Raw genomic sequence first — 22,479 nt, forward strand, 5'->3', positions numbered from 1 at the left:
TGGTTGTCTAGATGGTGGCAGTAACTTCAATCTGGTGGAAAATTACATTAATCTAATGATAACTCAAATTCATGAAATCGATATTAACCTTTTGAAGCACGAACATTTTCTTTTAACAATATTGTACATTGTCACATTTATCTACTGTACGGCTCTGGTAGTTTCTGAATTATCATTTCACTGGTATTAGGAAAAGAAGAACCGTGGTGTGGTTAACCATGTCGCCTGATGGTACTTACATCATAACTTGATTCTCTAGAAAATTTACCTCAAAGAAAAGTTCTATACAATTCTGTTTATTGTTTCAGGTTTTGTCAGAAATGTGATCGAAAGATTTTAAAATAGATATTACCATTGTATGGTACATTTAAGTTAGTTTTGACTGAATACTTGTACAATTATATTGATGAACCCACTTCTATATAGATATACGTTAGTTTCACAAACCTATTGATAAATGGCTTCATAAAACTTAGATTTGATTTGATATTTCTATGAAAATTGGAAAAAAATCTTCGATGATTATATTTGAGCATATTCAATGTATAAACTAAAAACAAATATGGTGCTGGTATTATAATATTAAGTTGTATATATCTGATAAACACACAGACATTCCTAAAAAAGTATTATTAGTTTATAATTACTTTGAAAATACATTATACAGTATACTTTTGAGTTCTTTTAGATTTTGACGCATCGATTAGTGTAATATTAGCACCTAAACCAATTTTTTTATTTTACTCAGCACATTTTAGACAATATGAAGGCGAAAATCATTCTTAAAAATTATGCTCTAGTTTTGTGATTATTTCTGTATTACCAATACTTTTTTTTTCTTTGCGCTGAAGCTTTCTAGTTTATCTAGCTCGTTATTGAATAATCTCGCCAAATTGAGAAATAATATATTTGTGTATAAAAAATATATAAGCTGGAATCAAACAAACATTTATAGTTTCGAGAATGTGAAACTGCAAGGCTTTAGTTATTACACTTCAGGTTTCTCATGATTTTTGGCACAAATCCTATTAGTGGTATTATCTTTTTCGTCATAGGTAGAACGACGATTTTCGCTTACCGATGTTCTCACAGCTTAGGTACATGTAAATGCAGTGAGTTGTAGGTGAGGACGCAAGACGCAGTCCAATTAAATATAAATACCTATTGCTTGTGAAAAGGAAGACTGGCCAAAACATTCACCAAAAATTGAAGACATTCCTCTTGTTTCAGGTCTTCTTTGAAACTAAAATAAATAATGTTGTGTTGTTGCCGAATATCTGTAAATTAATGATTTTTTAATTTCTATTTGAACTATATAACTTTTATGATAAATTTTTCAACTTGCTTCCTAATAAAAGTTACTTATGTTTTTATCTTTATCGTCATCAATATTTGTGTAATGAAGCGGACACCTATTATATAATATTTGAATTGAGCAAAAAAAGAGAGAAATAAAAATGATTTCCCTTTTGAGAATGATTTTTGCCTCAATTTAATTTATATAAATATGCAGGGTATTATTTTTTTAAATCTGAATGCGGTACCGTAATACTCAATATTTTATGTTTAAAACGTTATTTATTGTGTTTGTTTATGAGTGCAATAATTTGTTGATTGTTTTTTTAGTAATATTTAAAATTTGTAATATAAATTTTAAGGATTTATCGAAATTCTTAAACAAAAAAGGAACGTAACCCCTGGCATTAATATGTATAAAAAATGAATGTTGCAATTTCGTATAATGGTGCAATCATTGTGAACAAAATCGATAGGAAACAAAAAATTATAAAGATTCGAAAAATATTCCACGATTTGAGGATTTTTTCCAAAATCCATATACAAAACAAAAATTATTGATGCTTTAGAAGGGTGATAACAATTTTCTATTCATAATGAAAATTTTATTTACAACAGCATTTTAAGCTTCACAGAAGTATTTAATTTGGAAACTGATAACGAGAGTTGGGATAAGACGAAGAAAATTTGAGTATTTCTCACTTACTTTTTCATTTATAATGAGGAATCAGAATAATTTAGTTTACAAAATAATGAATAAAAAATTTCAGACGTTGTCAAAATAAAAGATGATTCAATTAGATATGGAATTATTTTTTAAGAAAATTAGAGAAACATTCAAACTTTCAGTACATTGTTCTGAGTTCGAATACTGTAATAACGACAGAGAACTTTACTGTCAAGTACCGACACTTGAGCTACTTTAACATACCAGTTTTCAACAGGAACCATCACTATCCTTTTTCAGTTATATCTCAATACCTCAACTATTTTTGACAATTAGATAAGAGCTTAGGAAACAGAAAAAAACATGTGTTCTATGCAACGTACTCTTGGGAATAAGCAGTTCTTTTGAACTTATATTATTGCCTTCCAGCTCTTGCACTGACTCCACCTTGAAAAGATGCAGTTTTAAGTCCAATTGTAATAATCCGTAAAGTTTTTAGGAGTATCGCCAAAATATCTAAACACTTGCACATAGATAACCTTAGATCAACCTGCATAGACTAATTTGCATGTGCCACGGACCCTTTTCTTTACCTTTGTCTGTAACAGCGCTGTTTGTTTTTTATTAGTGGATGTGCCAATTGCTTCGTACTTTTAAACCCTTGATTCAATTAAATTTACACTTGGACACTTATTAATGTGTAATTTATATGGCGAATATATATGAACGACTAGTGCGATTTTGAATCGTATGCAACACCCCCAAACGTTAGAGGATCCCTACTATTTATTCATACCTGCGGACCTTCGAAATGTAAAGTAAGAAATATAAAACTACATCACAGGTAAAGGTAACAGTAATAGATCTTCGACGAATTGTCACTCTTAAAAGAAAAGAAAACCTAGAATATTACGCGTTTTAATATTATCTCACAGTATTCTTGACAATGACATAAAGAAAAAATCTATTGCATTATGTATCTATTTTATATCTACGTCTAATGAAGTCCACAGATACCTAATAAGCGCTTTCAATTTAACCCGCTGATATCCATATTACTGTCCTAAAATTCTTACCCTGCTTCAAATTTTAGGGTAGTCTACCCCGGCCACAGAGGGCTGTCATAAGTGGCTTTTCATTTTCAGTAGGTATAGAGGATTTACAGTAGAAAGTTTCGCGACTTCTGAAATGCCCAGCTGAAATTGATCACTGGATGTTGGTCTAGTAGAGCATTAATTTATTTTAGTCGGATCTCTAGGGAATAGGAGATGCAAATAATTGGATTAGTCAAGGGGAGTCATGTGAATACTTGTTCTAGGATCACCTTAAACCAGAAGTTTACAATGCATCAACGATTTGAAGAATCGTATACAAAAAAGTGTAATAATATATTGCGCCTCAAATATGTGTCTGAATCTATTGATGTGAAAATTTTGAAAGGTCAAGAAATTAGGACTGCTAATTCCGCCACGATAACATAATAGAACAGTTGAAAAAATATTAGACCTTTATAAATGCACGGAGTTTCTATATGCTAGAAAATGATTATTAATGGTAATTTTATCAATTACAAAATCATCTAGAAGTGGAGAAAGTTGTTATAAAACCGATAAAAATGTGGTTAATATAATTTTTGTTTAACAAATATTTTGGAAAAAATCCTACTTGGCACCTCGTACTTTCGTTTAATTTGCCATTTTTAACAATTTTCTTTCAAAAACCAAATTAAATACAGGGTAATAATTAACAATATCTGAATAAATAACTTAATTTAAATAAAGAGATACAATGTAATGTAAAAATGTATACCGAAAAATGATAAAAAACCGTATACAGTGATATAGGTGGTTTCGAGGGCGGAACAATATATTGAATTTTATAGTAAATTGTTTCGCCATGTACGAGGTGTTACACATAAGTGCAGAATTATGCATTTAATAATAAAAAAAAATATTGTATTATAATTTGTAGTACATACGGTATAAGAAATAGATATTTGATATTAGGTAGGCTTAGTTTTTGATGATGTTGAAAAAATCAATAAAGCTTCGTCAAGAAAAATTATTTTATTTTAGAATTTCCCCTCTGTAGTTCAGAATAATCCATTAGAATATACAGAGAGATTCACGACGAGCTGAATTTTCCGAAATGCTAGTTTCAGCTAAAATAGTTTTCTGAAACTTCCTGTTATATCGGAAGTGCACCCAAACTTCGTTATTTTAAACGGAATGCTATGGTTTTCATTAAATTTTTGGAATCTACGTAAAATTTCAATATATTTTTATATGAGGCATCCTATACTTAGAGTTTACCATTTTTTAATTATTTCACATTTTCGAAATTTTTTAAAATATGCAGCCCTCCATTAAAAAAATTATATTTCTATGTTTAAGAGAGTCAGGTCTAATATTTTTGAGATTTGGACAAATAACACTTACAGCTCTCAAAATCTACGAAAACTTTGAAAAAAATTTATATAGGGTGTTCAGAAAATGGTGGCGAATTTCACTATCTATAAACTTCGAAAACTCAATTTTTTCAAATAGCAACCCCCATTTTTCTCTTTACCATTGAATTCTACGCTTTAAATTGAGGGGACTTCGTTTGTAAATTCATATATCTCAAATTAACGGTTTTTGTAGAAACTTGAAAAAAACTGAAATATTCATGGTTTTTAATTGTTTCCTGCCAAAGGAGGAACAACAAATAACAAAGTTAATGTATCAAAAATTAAAATACTTTGGTCAATTAAAAATTATTTAAAAACAGTACACTAAGAGGAGAAGAACCATGTTGTTGGTAAGGTTGTCGAAGTGCTTAATTTCTAACACGGAGATTAAAGGCTCGAATTCATCCGTTGAAGGTCAATTTATAAACTCTTACGCTCGTTCCTAAGTTGGCGCCCTGGTTCACGTTGAATATACATTAGAAAGATTACGAAGTGTAATTTATAAACACAAACACCGGCGCTCGGGTTCCAATGCCTATCCAACATGAAGTTAATCCACTTTCAGTTTAAAAGAGAGTTACAAACAAGCTGACAAACAAACCCATATAATAGTGAGGCTTTAAGCTTGTTAAAAATTGTTTATAGCCTTTGGCGATCTGGGGAAACGTCTACAAATAGGTGGTTTGTGCTCCAAAGCTCATTCATAATAGCTACTTTTTGCATATTTTCACCATGAAAAGGCGATTCTTACTCAAGTAAATTCAAATCACTGAGTAACTATACCGTAGCGTTATATATAAACAAGGACGTTAATGAATATCAGAGAAAAATGTGATAATTACTTTCATTTATTAATTAGAAAAGGTTTTTTTCAATCTATTCACCACATTTCATTTATATCAGATTCATTTTGGTATATGCACATACTCATTTTCGAACGAATTCTCCTTGTATATGATAAAGTACGAAAAGTGAAATTATCGCTTATATGTATTACTCCTATATGAACAGTTGGCATGGGAAAAAAACGTCTCTACGCTACGGTGTCGACAATATACATTTTCTTTCTCGTTCGAGGCACTTTATCTATACTGCGCATGCATCAGAATGCGCAGAACCGAGTTGGAACCTCGGAGGATAGAGAAATCATTGTTATTCTGTCTTCCTTAGTCGGAACAGCTTCCACTTATAGAAACTGTCCATATAGAAGTATTACATATATATGAATTATCGTATGAGAGTGAAATTTTGTATAGAATTAACATATTTGATATCGATCAATTCGATAAAAATAGGATTACTATCCCTTTAGAAAATTTTATTCTAGTTACAACGCTTTGCTATCCTCAAAATAGTAGTACTAAAATATAAGCATGAAGTGTAGCGCCTCACTATTATAAGGGATAGGGATTACTTAAAAAAGAAGAATTATGGAATGAAATTTAACATAACCACAATTACCAAATAACTAAATATATAAAATTTATATATCTATTTATATTATAAATAGATCTAAAAGATCACAGAGGAAGAGAAACACTGTTATAAACTAATTATGTCGTTATTCAGAAAACCTAAGAAAACAATTCAAAGAAGGGTTTTTACTGAAAATGATGATGATGATAACGATACAGAACCAATGGAAATTGGTAATGCCGTTCCTATTGACAAAAAAGGGAAAAAGAAAGACAAATCCAACAAAACTCCAAAAACGCTTCTAAGTTTTGATGCTGAAGAAGAAGGCGAAGTATTTCAAGTTAAAAAATCTTTGCACAGTAAGAAAGTATTGCGTATGTTCGAGAAAGAAAAGAAAAAGAAGGAAGTTAAAGTTGAAAAAGAGGACTCTAAGAGCAAGGAAAAAACTGAAATAATTACTGATGATTTTGTTTTAGTCGTAAATTCTAGTCACAAAAAACCTCCCACACCACCTCCACTCATTCTTAGTGGCAGAGATGCTTTATGTGCAGGTAAAATCAAAATAATTTTATTGGTTGAATGAATTAAGCATAAACACTTTTTTTTCAGGAAAAGATGACTTGTCATCTGAAGAGGATGAAGAACCTCATAGATTCAACAAGCCAGATAATTTCAAGAGAATATTAGAATCGGGAGCTATTCCAGATGCAGCTATGATTCATGCAGCTCGAAAACGTCGTCAGAGAGCAAGGGAACTAGGAGATTTCATCCCCACAGAAGAGGAAGAACCTGAAGATAAAGGAAGATTGTTACGAGAGGATGATCATGAAGGTTTGTTATTTCCACTATTATCATTTGATAAAAATTTATACAAAATATTAAGAGAATCAATTGCTAAAACATAATTTCAGGCAGTGATGAAGAAAGGATTGATATGGACATAAACTTAACTTTAAAAGATCAAGAGCGCAGAAGAGAGCAGTTTTTATCTGCTCAAGATTCAGACCGTGAAATGGATGAATGGGAAGATCAGCAAATCAGGAAAGGAGTAACTGGAGCTGCAATGGAAGCAGCAAGAGAATTGTTATATCCTGTAGAATGCCCTCCACCACCAAATATTAGCACACAGGTGAATGCCATAGTTTTTTCTATATTTTCTAACATTTTTTAGGAATCCAAAATTTTTTTTCTCAAAGTTCAGATCAAAATTCATACATTAATGCGAGGCAGTGACAAAATTTTGGTCGCCTAATAAGTGTTTGAGGTTGATTGGATATGAGATTTCAATTTATTATTTTGTTTTCTATATTTTTGAGGAGCTTTTAGACATGTATTAAATTGCTAGGACAGTCTGGGATCAAATTTTTTGGGCATCCTATAACATCACATGTACCATATGGCCTATTTACTTCCTCTGTCTATTTTTTAATATGTGCATATTCTAAGAATCGATGTTACTACATCTATATATTTGTTGTGATTCTGCGTAGGTACAATTTTCGTCTGCAAATATTTTGGTATCATTTTTAGCAAGTTTTCTAAATTCCCTGTGTATATTATATAAAGTAGTGAGATTAAGATATTTTTTGGGGTAAACTGACTAGTTAACATTAATGTGTTAATGAGGCCTGTATCAGTTATGAAATGATTAAAAGCTTTTCTCTTTCTAAGAATTTAGTCTCTTCTTCATCTTCTAAAATGATATAATTTTGTTTGCTGCTCTACCCGTCTAGGGCTCCCTCTAGGCGCGCAGACCTCGTATTTTTTCCTTTCTTCTGTCCATTATTGTTTTTATCGTCAGGATTGTCTTCACTCTCTATAGATATCTTTTACCTCTTTTGCTCTGAATTTTCCTCTATTTAGTATTTTTTCCAAATTTACAGTATAATAGCATGGCTCTTAATCCTATTTTTTTACCTTTACATGATACAACAATAAATTTCTTTGATAGTGATGTATTTCCAATAATTTTTAAGGGAATTTAACATATGGCAACTAACCTATAGTAGGAAGGAATATCATTGATATTAAAATGTACCACAATATTTCCTGGAGTCGCATCAGGACAGACTCTGTATGCCTCTTATGAACGTGTTTTTTATAATTTTCTTTAGTGTTTTAATCTTGGTTCCTAGATTGATATAAAAAGTTCTATTCCATTTTTTTCTAAATTTGAATACACTGCTACTACATCAAATAAATTTTTTTATTTTAAATATATTTCTTCTTGAAACATTAGTCAGATATGTACTTCAGTCACTTTTAGATCTGGTAGTGTTAATTTTTTGTGTGACTCTGTTAAATTTGGATCTCAAAAATGTCTTGAACTATTTCTCTACATGGCTTTAAATTCGTGATAGGGAAAGGGTTTGGTCTTGGAATGGGGAACTGTAATCTGTCTAGTAATTGCTGTTTGACAACTTTAGGGTAGACTGAGGAGAATTGGATCACAGTCTAGGGGAAAGGGTTTGGTCTTGGAATGGTAAAATGTACTCTATCTAGTAATTGCTGTAAGAGAAATTTAGGGTAGACATAGGCATCGATTCATTCAATTCAATCCATTCACTAACTGTTATTAGGTCAGGTAATAAAGATGTGAACCCCAAGGACTAGACGCAACTTATTTTATATAACTTAATCAAACTGAAAAAGACTTTCTGTTTAAATGGTTTCAATATCAAAAAATTTATTAATAAAACAATTGAAATTTAAATTGTTTATATGTCCTTGTTCTCATTTCAAAGATACTAATCGTGCCTTTTTTGATATTTTTAACTTCTTCAACAACCTCTTCAGATATGATGATGAAAATATGTATCAACATATTGTAATGTTTTTGTATTTATTTGCCATCTATTCGTGGGGTGATTTAATAAACACTGTCTCTTATGTTCTTAATTTATGTATACACTATTAAATACACTCAACTCATAATAATTTACTTATAAATTTCACTTAAATAATTTCTGCAATTACTTTTACTGATTCGTTTTTTTCACTACAATATTTATTTAAAACTAACTAAACTGCTTTTACACAAATCAATTATATACCTAAATAAAATTCTACAAAGATCTAGAACAAAAAGCACCAAAAGAAATAACTAAATAGACTTTGCTAGAATTTATTTAGAAATAATACTATAAATAAACCGCCTGCTATAATAAAAAGTTCTAAAAGGAAACATAAAAAGCGCATCTGCCGTTGATAAAGTTCCATTGTAGATGGACAGGACTGGTCTAAGGATTCATTTCACAATATGTAGTGTTATTTCTCTTATACAATTCTTATGTTTTTATTTTTTAGTTACCCATTATGAAACCCGGTATTCCGAGAACTCCGCAAATGATTGCCGAAAAATTGAGAGAACATTATGAGCAGGTTAATCAATCGAAACAAAATCATGAATTACAATTACAAAAGACGAGGAAAGATATAGAAGAAGTTGTGAAGGAATTAGAGGATTTGAAGATGAAAGCACCGAATGCTGCTGATCGATTCAGGTTTTATCAAGAATTGAGAGGCAAGTAGTGTGTTCAAAGAAAACTATTCCTCCCAACATCCATTTATGCACATTCTTCATTTATAGACTAGGAGCTGAATAATTTTCGTGTGTTAATACTGTATGAAATTGTATTGATATGAAAAATAATTTGAATTGGTTTCTTTCAATTTACAGGAGATCTATCTGATCCTAGTACTACTTTAAACATTGTTTTAATTATTTCAGTTTAGGGCTCCTCTGCAGTGCTGGCCATTGCCACACAATTATATTTTGTGGTAGATACCCCTAACTATACATAAACTTTGAAATTTCTTGTCCTCTGTGACTTGTGTGTTTCTTTAAGGGCGGACTACTAATCATATCTGTGAGGATTCACTAGATGGATCATAGAAGCATGACCATTATGGCAAAAAGGACAATTTCCCGGAGTCATCAGATTACCATGTGTGACTAATTTGAAGTCGACTTATCTTATCCTCTCTTCCACTTAGAAATTTGAAAAAGAGGTGTACAGTAGAATGAATTTATCAGTCTTATTTGACATAGTATTCTGCAGTTTCATTACTACTAAGTCCAAATGAGCAAGCATAGAGAGTTTGGTAGCACTATTAAGTGGTCGATACTAGAAGGTAGAGAGAGCAAAAAAAGTTATGGAGAATAAAGCAAAACTTACGAATATGGCAAGTGATAGAATATACATCAATGAAGACTTAACAAAAAAACAGATGCTGAAGAAAGAATTTGCCAATACAAAGAAAAAGATGAAAAAACAAAAGTTGGATACAACAAAGTAATGGTGAATGTAGAGGATAGAAAGTGGAATAAGGGAGAAGGAAAGTAATTGAAGATAATATAAAAGAAAATGTAAAACAAAGGTGGCATGAAAAAGGAAATTAATTATTGATAGTTAACAAAGAAAAACAACATGAAATCGAACAAAAACAAAACAGATACTAAACAAAAACTTTACAGGGAAAAGTGATTAAAATATGTACATAGAACGTTTAAATAATGCTAAGAACAGAAAAGATCTAAGTTGGACAAGGAATTACAGAAAATGAACATTTTAGCTTCCGATACTCAGGTAGTTATATTCAATGCTAGTATGGAGTAGGGTTCATGATTTTTGGGTATTCAGACAATAAGTACTAGAATTTAGTCCAATAAATAAAAGACTGATATATTTAATAATTGAAGCGAAACCAGTAACAAGGAGGACAAAGAAGAATGTTATGAAAAACTAAAAGAAGAAATAGAGAATATTCCGTAACAAGGTACGCTATTGATTTTGGGTAATTTCAATGCTCAAATAGGAAAGAAGGAATGAAAGAACAAATGATAGTGGACAATGATTATTAGTACAAGCAAATTAGGCGAGTTTGAGCTAAAACCTTGAATTAAATTGGGCAGTTTTGATTTTATAGAGTCTGGAAGATTTTGGGATACTGAATAAATCAACAACTCTTAACAAATTTACTTGGACGGATTTTCGAAATTTTGGGACTCAAAACTCAAAAAAATTTTGAAACGAGAATAACTCGAAAACTATGATGAATTCGAAAAAAAACTGCTATAACAAAAAATGTCGAGTACAAAATTATCTACAAAAAATATATCCCAAATATTTGTTCCTAACCTCAAAATTTTCACTGGAGTAAAAAATATGCAGCACAAAATTTCTAATAGAATGGTATTCAAGAATTTTTTCATAACCTAAAAATTTTCACCGTAAATGAGTTCATGTATTCAAAAGCATTTTGAATTGCGGATAACTCAAAAACTATGAGGATTTCGGCACAAACTGCCGAGATAAAAAATGTGGAGCACAACATTCTGTATTAAAAAGGTTTCAATTTTTTCCTAACCTCAAAATTTCATTATAAAATGGGTTTGACCGCTCAAAAATATTTTCAATCTGGACGAATAACTCGAAAACTACGTAGTAGTACAAAAAATTGCCGGGGCCAAAACTGTACAGCACGAAATGAGTATCCACATTTTTCTGAAATAGAAACTATTAAGAATTCAGGAATATTGAAATAATAATCAACCGAGAACGAAGATAGTGTTCTTGATTGCGTTTTTGAAAAGTTAGTTCATTTGAAACCAAGAAGTAGTTCATGTGTGTTATATACATGAAAATATTGATAATAACACGAACGACAAATCTCTCGTTGAATTTGCTTGTTTATATGGCGAGTTATGAAATATATCCATTGAAGCTTCATTTGTTTATGTGGCCAATATACCTCTTAATCTTGTCGAAAATTATGCTAGCTTACCGAGTAGAAAATAGAGGTCTTGACTATCATGATACATTTTAATTTTTTAGAAACGAAGTAGTTTTCCAAGAGTTAGAGAAGTTACCATGTGCGTCTGGAACATAAATTGGCTTGAATTTGCACTGGCGGGAATTCGCGAGCTCCAGCTTTCGGCGTTGAGAGAGATATACTCAAAAATAGTGGCTCCAACGAAAAAAATGACTATAGACCTTTTTTGTAGAAAATTTTGTGTTCTAAATTTTTTGTTTGAGCAGTTTTGTTCAAATTCCTCTTAATTTTCGAGTTATTCGTGTTTCAAAATTTACAAGTTCCAAAATTTCGAAAACCTGTGCCACCAATTTTGTTAATAGTCAAAAACCGAAAACCTCTGAGAATCTAAAAAATCAGAAGCGCCCAATTTAATTTCAAGTTTAATCCTATTTTACCTGTACTAAATGTAATCTAGCAGCATAAACGAATACGATTATCAGTAGTACCAAATTTCGGCACCATAAAAATGACATAATATGACACAAAAGAAAAAAGAAGTAACTGGCACAAAACGTAAATGTTATAAATAGAATTTGGACTAACACCATAATGAAAAAATGTAGAAAGAAAAAACTGTACATATAGAGCATATAGAGCAGTAACTATCAGAAAATGAAGATGAAGAGGAAACTATTGAAGGGAAATGAAACAATATGAAGAAGACTTTGTAAACTGCAACCAACAATCATTTGGGTGGAACAAAGACCAACGAGAAAAAAAATTGGTTTAATGAAAGCCAGACTAAGATGGATGGAAACGAACAGAATTGCAGACAGAAAATAATACTAAATGATTTGAAAGGAGAGTAATAAGCTAATAACTATATTAATCAATATATCACCTGCAATATGAATATCAAAAGTAAAAAATAAAATCTTTTGGAATTAGAAAAATTAGGTTGTCACATTTCAAAAATATGCGGCAGTCATCAATTAAATTATTCGTTATTGGATTAAAATTTATAAAATAAAACTACAAATTAGGTCTTTTGACTTCTTTCCAGTTCCTGTCTATGTGAACCATTTCTAAAAATTCTCTTTTTCGTGTATGTGATTCCGTTTCAAGAATTTTTATTATTGAATATTTTTGATATTTAATGATTAACTAATGCATTTTTTGAACCCATTGATGACTTTTTAATTCATTTTCCAAATACATACTAAGATGTATGTCCTATGTAAACAGCATCACATTCATTACAATCTACTTGATTATAATATTACTATTTTTTTGATGACAAGTTGGAAATTAAATACTCACTGAATTAACGATTTTCAACAATCTTCTATTGATTTTTGGATTGATAGGTTTCTGTGGGAATCTTACGATTAATTATATGTTGATTGCTTTATGGTTGTAGTGTTAAAAAATCGACGCTTACACAGAACCAAAATTCAAATCAGTGTTTATTTGCCACCATTTATATGAAAAAATTATTATACGGGTTCAGTTATGTGGAGCCTTATATATTTTTATCATATTATGAGGCTACCAAAAAGTTTTACTTCCTCTTTATTTATTTACAGAATGAATTGTGAATTTGAACATCAATTTTAATTGTCTATAATGATTTAATTGATGACTTTGTAATCTATTTTCTAAATGCTAAGATATCTGTCCTATATAAATAGCGTCACATTAATTACAATCTACTTTATATATAATATTACTTCTTCTATTTTTTGGCAACAAGCTGAAAATTAGATACTCACTGACTTAACGATTTTCAAGAAACAATCTCAAATTAGTTTTGGATTGATTGGTTTCTGCAAATGATACTTTCTTTAGGTTTGTAGCGTTGAAAAATCGACGCTTACACAGAACCAAAATTCAAATTAGTGTTTATTTACCACCATTTATATGAAAAATTTATTACACAGGGTGTGTTTTCAAGAGCCTTACATATTTTCATCTTATGTAGAGGGAGGATATCATGAGGCGTCTAAAAAGTTTCACTTTTTCTTTATTTATTTACAGGGTGATTTGTGAAATTGATCATCAATTTTAATTGTCTCGTTACATAGCTCATTTGATTATTGAATTTTTCCATGATGCAGTATACTACTATCAAGCATTCTGGTGGTATTAGCTAAACTGAGAAAATTCAGGACCGGCTTTAGAAAAAATAATTTAGGGATTTTTTTTTTAATACAATAAGTAATTTTCAAACTACATTTAGTGCAGTCATTGAAACGTTATTGCTCCGATTTTAAACCGTGAAACGATTTTCATGAAATTTTGGAATTAGGCTCATCTTATCCATAACTTCACCCCTAAAGGTGGTTGCCTAGTTGCCATTCCTTATCGGTGGTGTAAATTTTTTGTTCAAAGTAACCTCGGATATCGATAGAAGACCTAATTTTGAAAAGGAAATTCTCCATAAAGTTTTTCAAAAAACCTAATACTTTTCAAGTTATTGGCAATTGAAAATTGGGAATTTTTTCACGTTTTTCATCGGTTTGTTTGCGAATATCTCCTTTTTAACGAAAATTTTATTATGAAAAAATTGTAGCAGGTAAAAATCTGAACAAATTGGTTTTTTATAAAGTGTTCTAAGTGCGATATTAAACGAGATATTAAAGATCAAAGTAGTTTTTTATTTTGTCTGAAATTTAATCGATGACATCTAGTGGCGAGCAGATAAATCGTATGCTTTCTGATAAAATAGGGTTTTGTAGTGCTTTAAATAAGCTTCAAAATGAGCACTGTTATATTAGTATTGTTAAACATAATATGAAATTGTTAAACATAATATGAAATTGTTAAACATAATATTAAAATTTTTAGGGTACATAACTGATTTGGTAGAATGTCTGGATGAAAAAATAAGCATAATCACTAATTTAGAGCAACGGGCTTTAGATATTATGGCTCGCAAATCGGAATGGTTAATAGAAAGGAGACGACAAGACGTTAGAGATCAAGCGGAAGAAGTTGCAAACAAGGGAAGCACCTTTAAAAAAGATTATGATAGTGAAGAGAAACAAAGAAGAGCAGCAGAGAGGGAAGGAAGGAGGACGAGAAGAAGGAGAATCAGAGAAGCAGCTGAAGTTCCAAAACATGTTGAAGGTAGTAAATATTTAAAAAAATTAAGAGTTCTATTGAAAAAATGCGCTGATTGATTTTTCTTATCTTTCTATACGTCTATTTAAATTAGTATGTCTGATACCCGTAAGTGTGACAAATTTGAACCCGTTTCAGCTTCTCAATGAGCGATTTAAAGTGGAAATAAGTCGTTCAAGAACGAGGAACCGTCAGGACCGTCCTTTAACATTACAAGCAAATGAAAATATGCAAAAAAGTTGATAAATTAGACATTAAAAAAATACTATGGCCACTTAAAAAAAAGTGTCTCACCTTTCCACAAAAATTCCTTCAATGAAAATCCAACATCAAAATCATGCTCATCGTTTTATTCAAATAAAATGTTTATAAAGGTCCAAAAACATGATATAAAGCTAAAGAACAACTTTAAATGTACCAATAAGTAGTTGAAGATATTCTCAGCTATTTAATATGTTCTGAATCAATCAGGAACGTTCTGGTTTGTTCTACAAGAATATAAATCGCTCTTGAACAACTTCAAATGTACTGAAAAATAGTTAAAGATGTTCTCGGACATTTCAAGATTTTCTGAAACAAACAGGAATAAACTGGTATGTTGTTCAAGAGCATAAATTATTTTAAAACTTCGATGAATTCTCCAAAATAATGTAAAATGTACTTGAAAGTCCCAAAACATTAAAGAAATTTGAATAACAACTTCAAATGTAATGTAATGTAAATGAACGTAGGGCGATCAGGTTCGTTCCAACTACTTACTTAATATTGAAACCTTTCTATCTTATAAAGCATTCTGGAGTTGAGTCGTTACGTAGGCTTCGTTTTTCACAGTAGGTTCCTTTCTTTCCTATCCTGATTTTTTGTGTCCTTCCACGTGTACTGTAACGTTTGCAAAACTTTATGTGAAGGAAAAGACATAAAAAATAGACCGACAGTTTTTTCTTCATCACAGCAACACGTCGTACCATTTTTTGAATCTTTTGTTTTATGACTACTAAAAGTTTCCCCATCTATACACATCTGCCCATATGTGTTAAAACTGATTCTTTTAGTTTTGATACCATTCCTGATATTAGCTACGTCGTAGCAGATAAGAACCTTCCTGAAATGCTTCCAATTGGAATAAATGCATTTTTCGAAAAGGGTAGTTTTTTGAAGGAATCTGGCTCAGATTTCAGTTTTCAGTTTTTTTGATAAAATAAGACACCTTATTTTTTGACTACAGTTCACAATTTAATTAAAACGAATTGACATTTATTCTACGAGATAATATCATTTAATATTAAACACAATAAGTAGATTTTCTGTTATTTGATACGAACTTTAATTTGGAAAGCTAGCCATTTATTTCTATCAACATTAGTCAATTCACTTTTCCAGGAGAGGTAGTATTTCATAGCATACAGAAAAATATAACTAACTCCATCACCAAATCAATTGTTTTGTACAAAGTGACTGAAAAACAAAAAACTTGATCATAGCCAAAGTTATCCGGCCCTATAAGACACAACTCTATGTATAACTTGATAACTGTGATTTTAAAATACCAAGTTAAATTAAAACTTTTTGAAAAGAAAATATTCAAAGACCAATTCCCTATTGCATTTCTCAAACTATTGTAAACCAAAATAAGTTGTTTTCAGAGGGATGTCAACAAGGAACGCAAATTTTTTGAATTATTTATAGACACTGGAAGTAAAGGAAATAAAAACACCTATAGAAGACTAAGTTGGATTTTTCAGAATTGTTGTGTGATATTCATACTAAACACATGTTCGTTTCGATAACCATCAAAAGTGACTTAGAAAGTAAATCTTGTCTTTGCAGAAGATAATTTGGTTATTGGAACGCACATTAGACAGTGTAATTGAGAGTGTTGGTGCAGTGGCTCATATATTTAATAACTTTCAAAAATCAGATGAAAATAGACTTTTCGATCTATTTCGGTCTTTATTAAAATGTGGCAATTTGTATTATTATATTAATCAATAGAGTTTCAATCATATATAGAATTTTTGTGTCGCAGTGTTTGTTGCCAAACCTTCGAAATTTCTCGACTGATTTTCATTAAATTTTGTGTGTATATCGGGTAGATCTGACAATCGGTCAACATCTATTTTTAAAACCCCTAAATGTTAAAAGTGGTCCATCCCTTAATTGTTTTTGATTTTAATTTTTTTCATGATACACCATTCAAAAATACATAAGAGCCCAAATTTTACCCTTCTACGATCAACTCCTATTTGTAATTATTTATTTATCCTATTTTCTCAAAACAACTGTTAGATATTGGCGATGTAAAAGTTGCTGTACATGAAAATAGTAGATGCATCAAATTACACACGGACTTATGCACAATTATCAACTCGCATAATAGTTTTACCGAACACATACTTCCCAATTGACACACACAATATAAAAATCATAAGTGGTTGATAGAAAGACTGATGTTGGCAGCAAAATATGTGGACGTCATTGGATTCAATTTCTAGTTGTTGCATGGGGACTTGGTGTTATACAAATCTATCAATACAGTTTTTGATACTGACGAAGCTGTGAATTATCAAGTTGAGCTTTCAAATTCATTGGATTTGCCACGCATGCCACCGTATCATTTACAATTAAGAGAGACATGCTTTATTGTCAAAAAAATGTTACAATTTGAAGTCCAAAGCAAAATTAAACCAGTATGCAGCATGCCCGGAATTAAATATTTTTATTAGAATAGAAGTCCTTTACAGAGTAGAAGACAGTTTCCAGTAAATATGCCCTCAAATTATTCCGGAAAACGAGAAAAGATGATATCGATTTTATTTCAATTCGCAAGTGATTGTGCATTTTTTGCACTGTAAAATATTGTGCCTTCAACCAATTCTAAACGAGGAATGGGTAGTTAAAGATCGTGCTCCGCGTGGATAGCCGTGCAACGACCTTTCTGAAATTGAAGAAGCCTTCTTACGAACTAGACAAACGGATTCAAAGATGAATAAGGAAGAGTCACAGACACGTACCCCAAAAGGGAAGGGCATATCGGAGATGCGACTCAATAAGGACGAAATAAACTATTAATGAAATGGATAGGGTCAGTTCTTTGGAAACTGATATCAGCGCAAAACAGGACTAACTTAATTTTCTAATTAAGGCGACAATATGTAACTTTTCAATTTCAAGGAATTGTCCACAACAACCCCTAAGAATTTTACAGATTCAATGACGTCAATGGTGATGTTATTTAATAAAAAGGCATCAATGTATTTTTTTTAGTTCTAGGAACGTTGACAGATAAGATTAGAATCACATCATGATTTAAGGGTGATTAGTCACTAGATAAGGTCCTATGAAGTGGCGTGAATCAGGGTTGTTCCAAGAGAAACTAGTATTGTCTGCAAAAAGACTAGTACTGAGCCTTGGGGCAATCAATATATTGAACTGCACTGTAATGCAATTATAAATCCTAAACCACGTGGTGCCATTTGGGAAAATTTAATTTCTTCTTTTCATGTAGCATATACAATTAAGGTTGGGAGAATTTGGAAATCTGAGTAAAATTCCCGAAGACAGTACCCAAAGTTTATTAATAATTTGATAAAAATTGTTTCTTCTTGTTCCTATCTGGACGACTACAGCTTCCCCGCGAACTTTTTCTATCTATTTTCAAGCAAATACTCAATAAAAGTCCAAATCTATTATTTCACAATTATTCACATCTCGCTTCAATATTGAAACTAAACTGAACGAATAGGATAAATCTTGAGATATTTAATATTTATAAACTTAACCAATCAAAATTCAACATCACTCACAACTACTTAATCTTATCTAACCTATAAAACTTGAATCTCTTTCATAATCCAACCAATGAAAATTAATAACGATTTCTATAGTAATCAAAATCAATACGTTTAATATTTCTATCAAGCGTCAATTTGGATGTTGAATTTAATTAATCTAATGTTTTCTAAAATATTTTATAGAATTTAACGTAATTCTTAATTAATTAAGTAAGTGATTTTCATTATTGTTATACATTTTATATATATTTTTAAATTATATTTGACCATAATTTCAGTTCCAGAGGATAAAAATAGTCGAAAGCTAGGATATATATTAGAGTTAGTACACTCCCACTACGAAAACGCTCATAATCTAGCTGGCAATAACAAGCATTTTAGTAATTGGTGATAGACGTTACAAGAGTGAATTGATTCAATTGTTTTCATTGCAACAGTGCTAGATTGGAGTTAATTATGTTTTCGTTTCCAGAAAATTTTTCAAATATTATTTTATTAAATCAATTTATTCTATATTTTTTTGTAGGAATGTCTAGTGACGAAGAAATTTCTCAACAAGATATTCTGTTGTTTGATAAAGAGCGAGAACAAATTCAAACAGAATTACAAGAAGTGTTTGAAGATGTAATTGAGGAATATTCATCGACTGCTAGCATTCTTATTCGATTCGAACAGTGGAGATCCAATGATTTAACTGCTTATACTGAAGCTTACGCAACATTCTGTCTTCCAAAAGTCGTCAGTCCTTTAATAAGATTAAATCTCATTTTTTGGAATCCACTTAATGAAACTATAGAGTTGGAAAAACTCGATTGGTATCGTACATTGGCGTTATATGGTTTACATGATGACGAGACTGAAGAGAGTTTAGCTAAAGATCCAGATATATCTCTTTTACCAACTATAATCGAGAAGATCATAATTCCAAAATTGACGCAACTTGTAGATAAGTGTTGGGATCCTTTATCTAGTTCTCAGACATTAAGGTGTGTATTTATTATTACAGTGTTTCGTTAATGACCAATTTGGAAATTGTTTTGAGTTTGCTTCATTCAGTTTATTGGAAATTCTCGCTGACTTACGTATGGTTTTAGTATTGATCCCAGCAATTGCTTGGAAGGTATATATTAGGGTGCTTTTTTTTCAACTAATTTTTTTCTATCATATCGTGAAATTTTGTTGCAAGTACCAAAAAAAAGTTTGAGCTCTTAATATCAAGTCTTCGATCGAGGGGATCTATAGATTTTCCCTTAGAAAAACATTCATGATTCATGTCATCATGGTAGTCATCGCTTTTGAAACCAAAAAAAAAATTTAAAATAAAATTATAACAACTGAAGTCGTTTAGCATTTTAGATAGTAATAACCCTGGTTATCTGTCTTAAAAATTAATAAGCCATTTGGGACGAAACCATTCTCTCCACCTACATGTAATCACTTATTTTTTAACAGGTATAGGGTTTGATTTTGAAAAAAACCACAAAAAACTTGAAGAAATTCATGAAATCTTTATCGGAATCGATAGCAAGATCAGTATAATTTAATGTTTGAAGATGATTTCATGCAAATGTTAGTCGCGGCTCCGCTTTAGATAGCCCATGCGCAAGATCCAATTTTGACACACCCTCTCCAACATAATAATAAATGCTTCAATATTGGCTTCCAGTGAGCGTCAATCGTTGCTGCCTTGTAGACATAAGCCTTAACATTGCCCCACAAGAAATAGGCCAAAGGCGTTAATACCAGATTTTTTTTTTCTAATTTTAAGAGCCGCACTCGATAATTTGTCGGGATGGAAAGACTTGGTTTCAACGGGATGGCGCCACCTTATATACCTCAATACTTTCGTTGGAATTCGAGAAGTTCTAAACTAACCCCTATAGAGTAGAGAAACGGTTCTGTCTTGATTGGGCACATCAATGGAAGGAAGCCATCTTAATAATGTTTTTTCCAAAAAGAATTTTCTTTTTTTTTGTTATAAATAGAATTTCTTTCTCTTTTTTTTCTTATTCTCCGTCGTTATTTTCTGCGCTACAACGTATTAAAATAAGGAAAAGCTTTTACGACACCATGTAATTTTAGTATTCATTTCCATAAATAAAAAAATCTGCAACAACCGAAGTAAAGTCGAAATTTTTCTATTCTTTCGATAGCTTCTGGACTTTTACTTGTTCTTATGGTCTTTTTTTTGCCCTGAGGTGGGGTGGAAGGTAATGCCGTCCTCACAGTGGGCGGATGCAATGCTGTGAGTTTGTGTGGGACTCTCGCCCACTAAACCTCCCTCCTCCTTCCTAGTCCTTGGGCGTTGCGTACGCCGGGAGGACAACAAGTTGTCAAATCATCAGAGTACCTCCCCTATTTCCTTTCTCCTAATTTTTAACCTCGAGTGTTCCTATGCTCTTTCTTTTTTTTGGTCATCACGTCGGTCATAAATGTCGTTACCGCCTTCCAGGTTTCCTTGTTGTTGATCATATTTCCTATGATCTCACCTGCTGGTGGGAAGTCTCCTATTTGTTCTTTAATATGTTTTCTCTCCTTACTCCATCGTACACATTCTAAAACGACATGGACCAGATCATCACTTTGTCCACATGTTGCACATGTGCCATCAACAGTCTTACGGATCCTTTTGGTGAAGGTACCAATCGAACCATGTCCCGTAAGAATCTGCGTGACGTAGTAAGAAGTGGTTCTATGATTACACGTAACCCAGCTTCTTATGTCTTTTATTAAGGTTATTGTCCACTGGGCCTTTGTCACTTTTTGTATGTTCTTTCTATTGCCAGCTAGCCTGCCTCCTATTTTATATATCTCTCGGCTACCATGAGATCAATGGGAGGAAATCCTGCTATAACCTAGGCTGCTTTAGCCGATACGGTCCTGTAGGCAGCTGTTCTTATGGTCTGGCTCTGTATTTATATGAAATTAATTTATTTTTTGTTGATAAATCGTAATGATTTTAGTTCTCTCTGATTGAAAATTAATTTTATTAACTGACGCAACTCAATAACGTAGACTGTTTCCCACAAGATTATCATGATTCCTTTCTACTGTAATGTTTGTCTTTCGTTTTTTTTTATTCATTCATTATTATTTATTTTTAGGCTGGTTGGAGTTATAAGTCGATATATACGAAGGTTTCCTACACTTAGTCCAGCTAGCAAATCATTAAACAATTTATTCAGTGCCGTTCTCCATAAAATAAAAACGGCATTAGAACACGACGTTTTTATTCCAATAACGCCGAAATTAGCCGATAACAAGTCGCCGTTTTTTCAACGACAATTCGCCAGCGGATTAAAATTACTGAAAAACATTACCAGCTGGCAAGGCATTCTCAATGATAATACACTTAAAGAACTAGCTTTAACGTCGCTTCTCGATCGATATTTGTTGAGCAGTTTGAAATTTTGTACCTTGGTGGACGCCGTACAGAAAGTGAGGTTAATAAGTTTGATTTTGCCAAGGATTTGGTTGCAAGGCGGTACGCCCGAATTCAAAAATTTTCTGAATTCTGTGATGAATTTACATCAACAACTAGATAAAAATAATCCTCTCCATTTGGAGCCAATCGATGTTACTAATAGTATTTTAAAAACTTTAAGATCGCGTACTTGATTTTGTAAGGATTTTAATTCTCATTTTGATATTTTATTTTTACATGTTTCAGTGAATTACGGAGGAAAAACATAAAAATAAATATTAACGTAATCGTTTTTTTTTATTAATGCATTTTTTAGTAAATAAGACAATAAAGTTATAGTTCCTCCAATATCAATTACATAAATACGCACGGCACTCATACCAAATTAAGAAATGAAAAATAATGTTTACTGCCCGTATAAACATCTAACAAACCGTCAGTCCACGTGGACTCATCATCTGTTTACCAATGAAAATGTACACAATTTCTTCGAAATATTCCTGGTAGAAAGTAGCTGAGATTAATTTAATTCGTAAATGTCTTTAAATAAAAAAAA

At 31.4% G+C, this 22,479-nt stretch overlaps 1 protein-coding gene across 1 annotated transcript; it reads left to right on the forward strand.

Moving 5' to 3' along the window:
* Positions 1-5,837: 5,837 nt before the first annotated feature.
* Positions 5,838-22,210, forward strand: LOC130444988 (PAX3- and PAX7-binding protein 1). Its single transcript, XM_056780406.1, has 7 exons — positions 5,838-6,379; positions 6,438-6,659; positions 6,740-6,957; positions 9,135-9,351; positions 14,433-14,714; positions 19,026-19,485; positions 21,604-22,210. The coding sequence occupies exons 1-7, from the start codon at positions 5,968-5,970 to the stop codon at positions 22,115-22,117; spliced, it is 2,325 nt and encodes a 774-aa protein (XP_056636384.1). The 5' UTR covers positions 5,838-5,967; the 3' UTR covers positions 22,118-22,210.
* The last annotated feature ends 269 nt before the right edge of the window (positions 22,211-22,479 follow it).

The sequence above is a fragment of the Diorhabda sublineata genome, chromosome 6 (genome assembly GCF_026230105.1).
Source record: "Diorhabda sublineata isolate icDioSubl1.1 chromosome 6, icDioSubl1.1, whole genome shotgun sequence".
Taxonomy (NCBI): domain Eukaryota; kingdom Metazoa; phylum Arthropoda; class Insecta; order Coleoptera; family Chrysomelidae; genus Diorhabda; species Diorhabda sublineata.

What these genes read in the sequence shown, in the direction of transcription:
- LOC130444988 (XM_056780406.1), top strand. Translation starts at nt 5,968, where the DNA reads ATGTCGTTATTCAGAAAACCTAAGAAAACAATTCAAAGAAGGGTTTTT. An exon ending in CAGAGATGCTTTATGTGCAG is followed by an intron (nt 6,380 to 6,437) that starts GTAAAATCAAAA and finishes CTTTTTTTTCAG; the next exon opens with GAAAAGATGACTTGTCATCT. An exon ending in ACGAGAGGATGATCATGAAG is followed by an intron (nt 6,660 to 6,739) that starts GTTTGTTATTTC and finishes ACATAATTTCAG; the next exon opens with GCAGTGATGAAGAAAGGATT.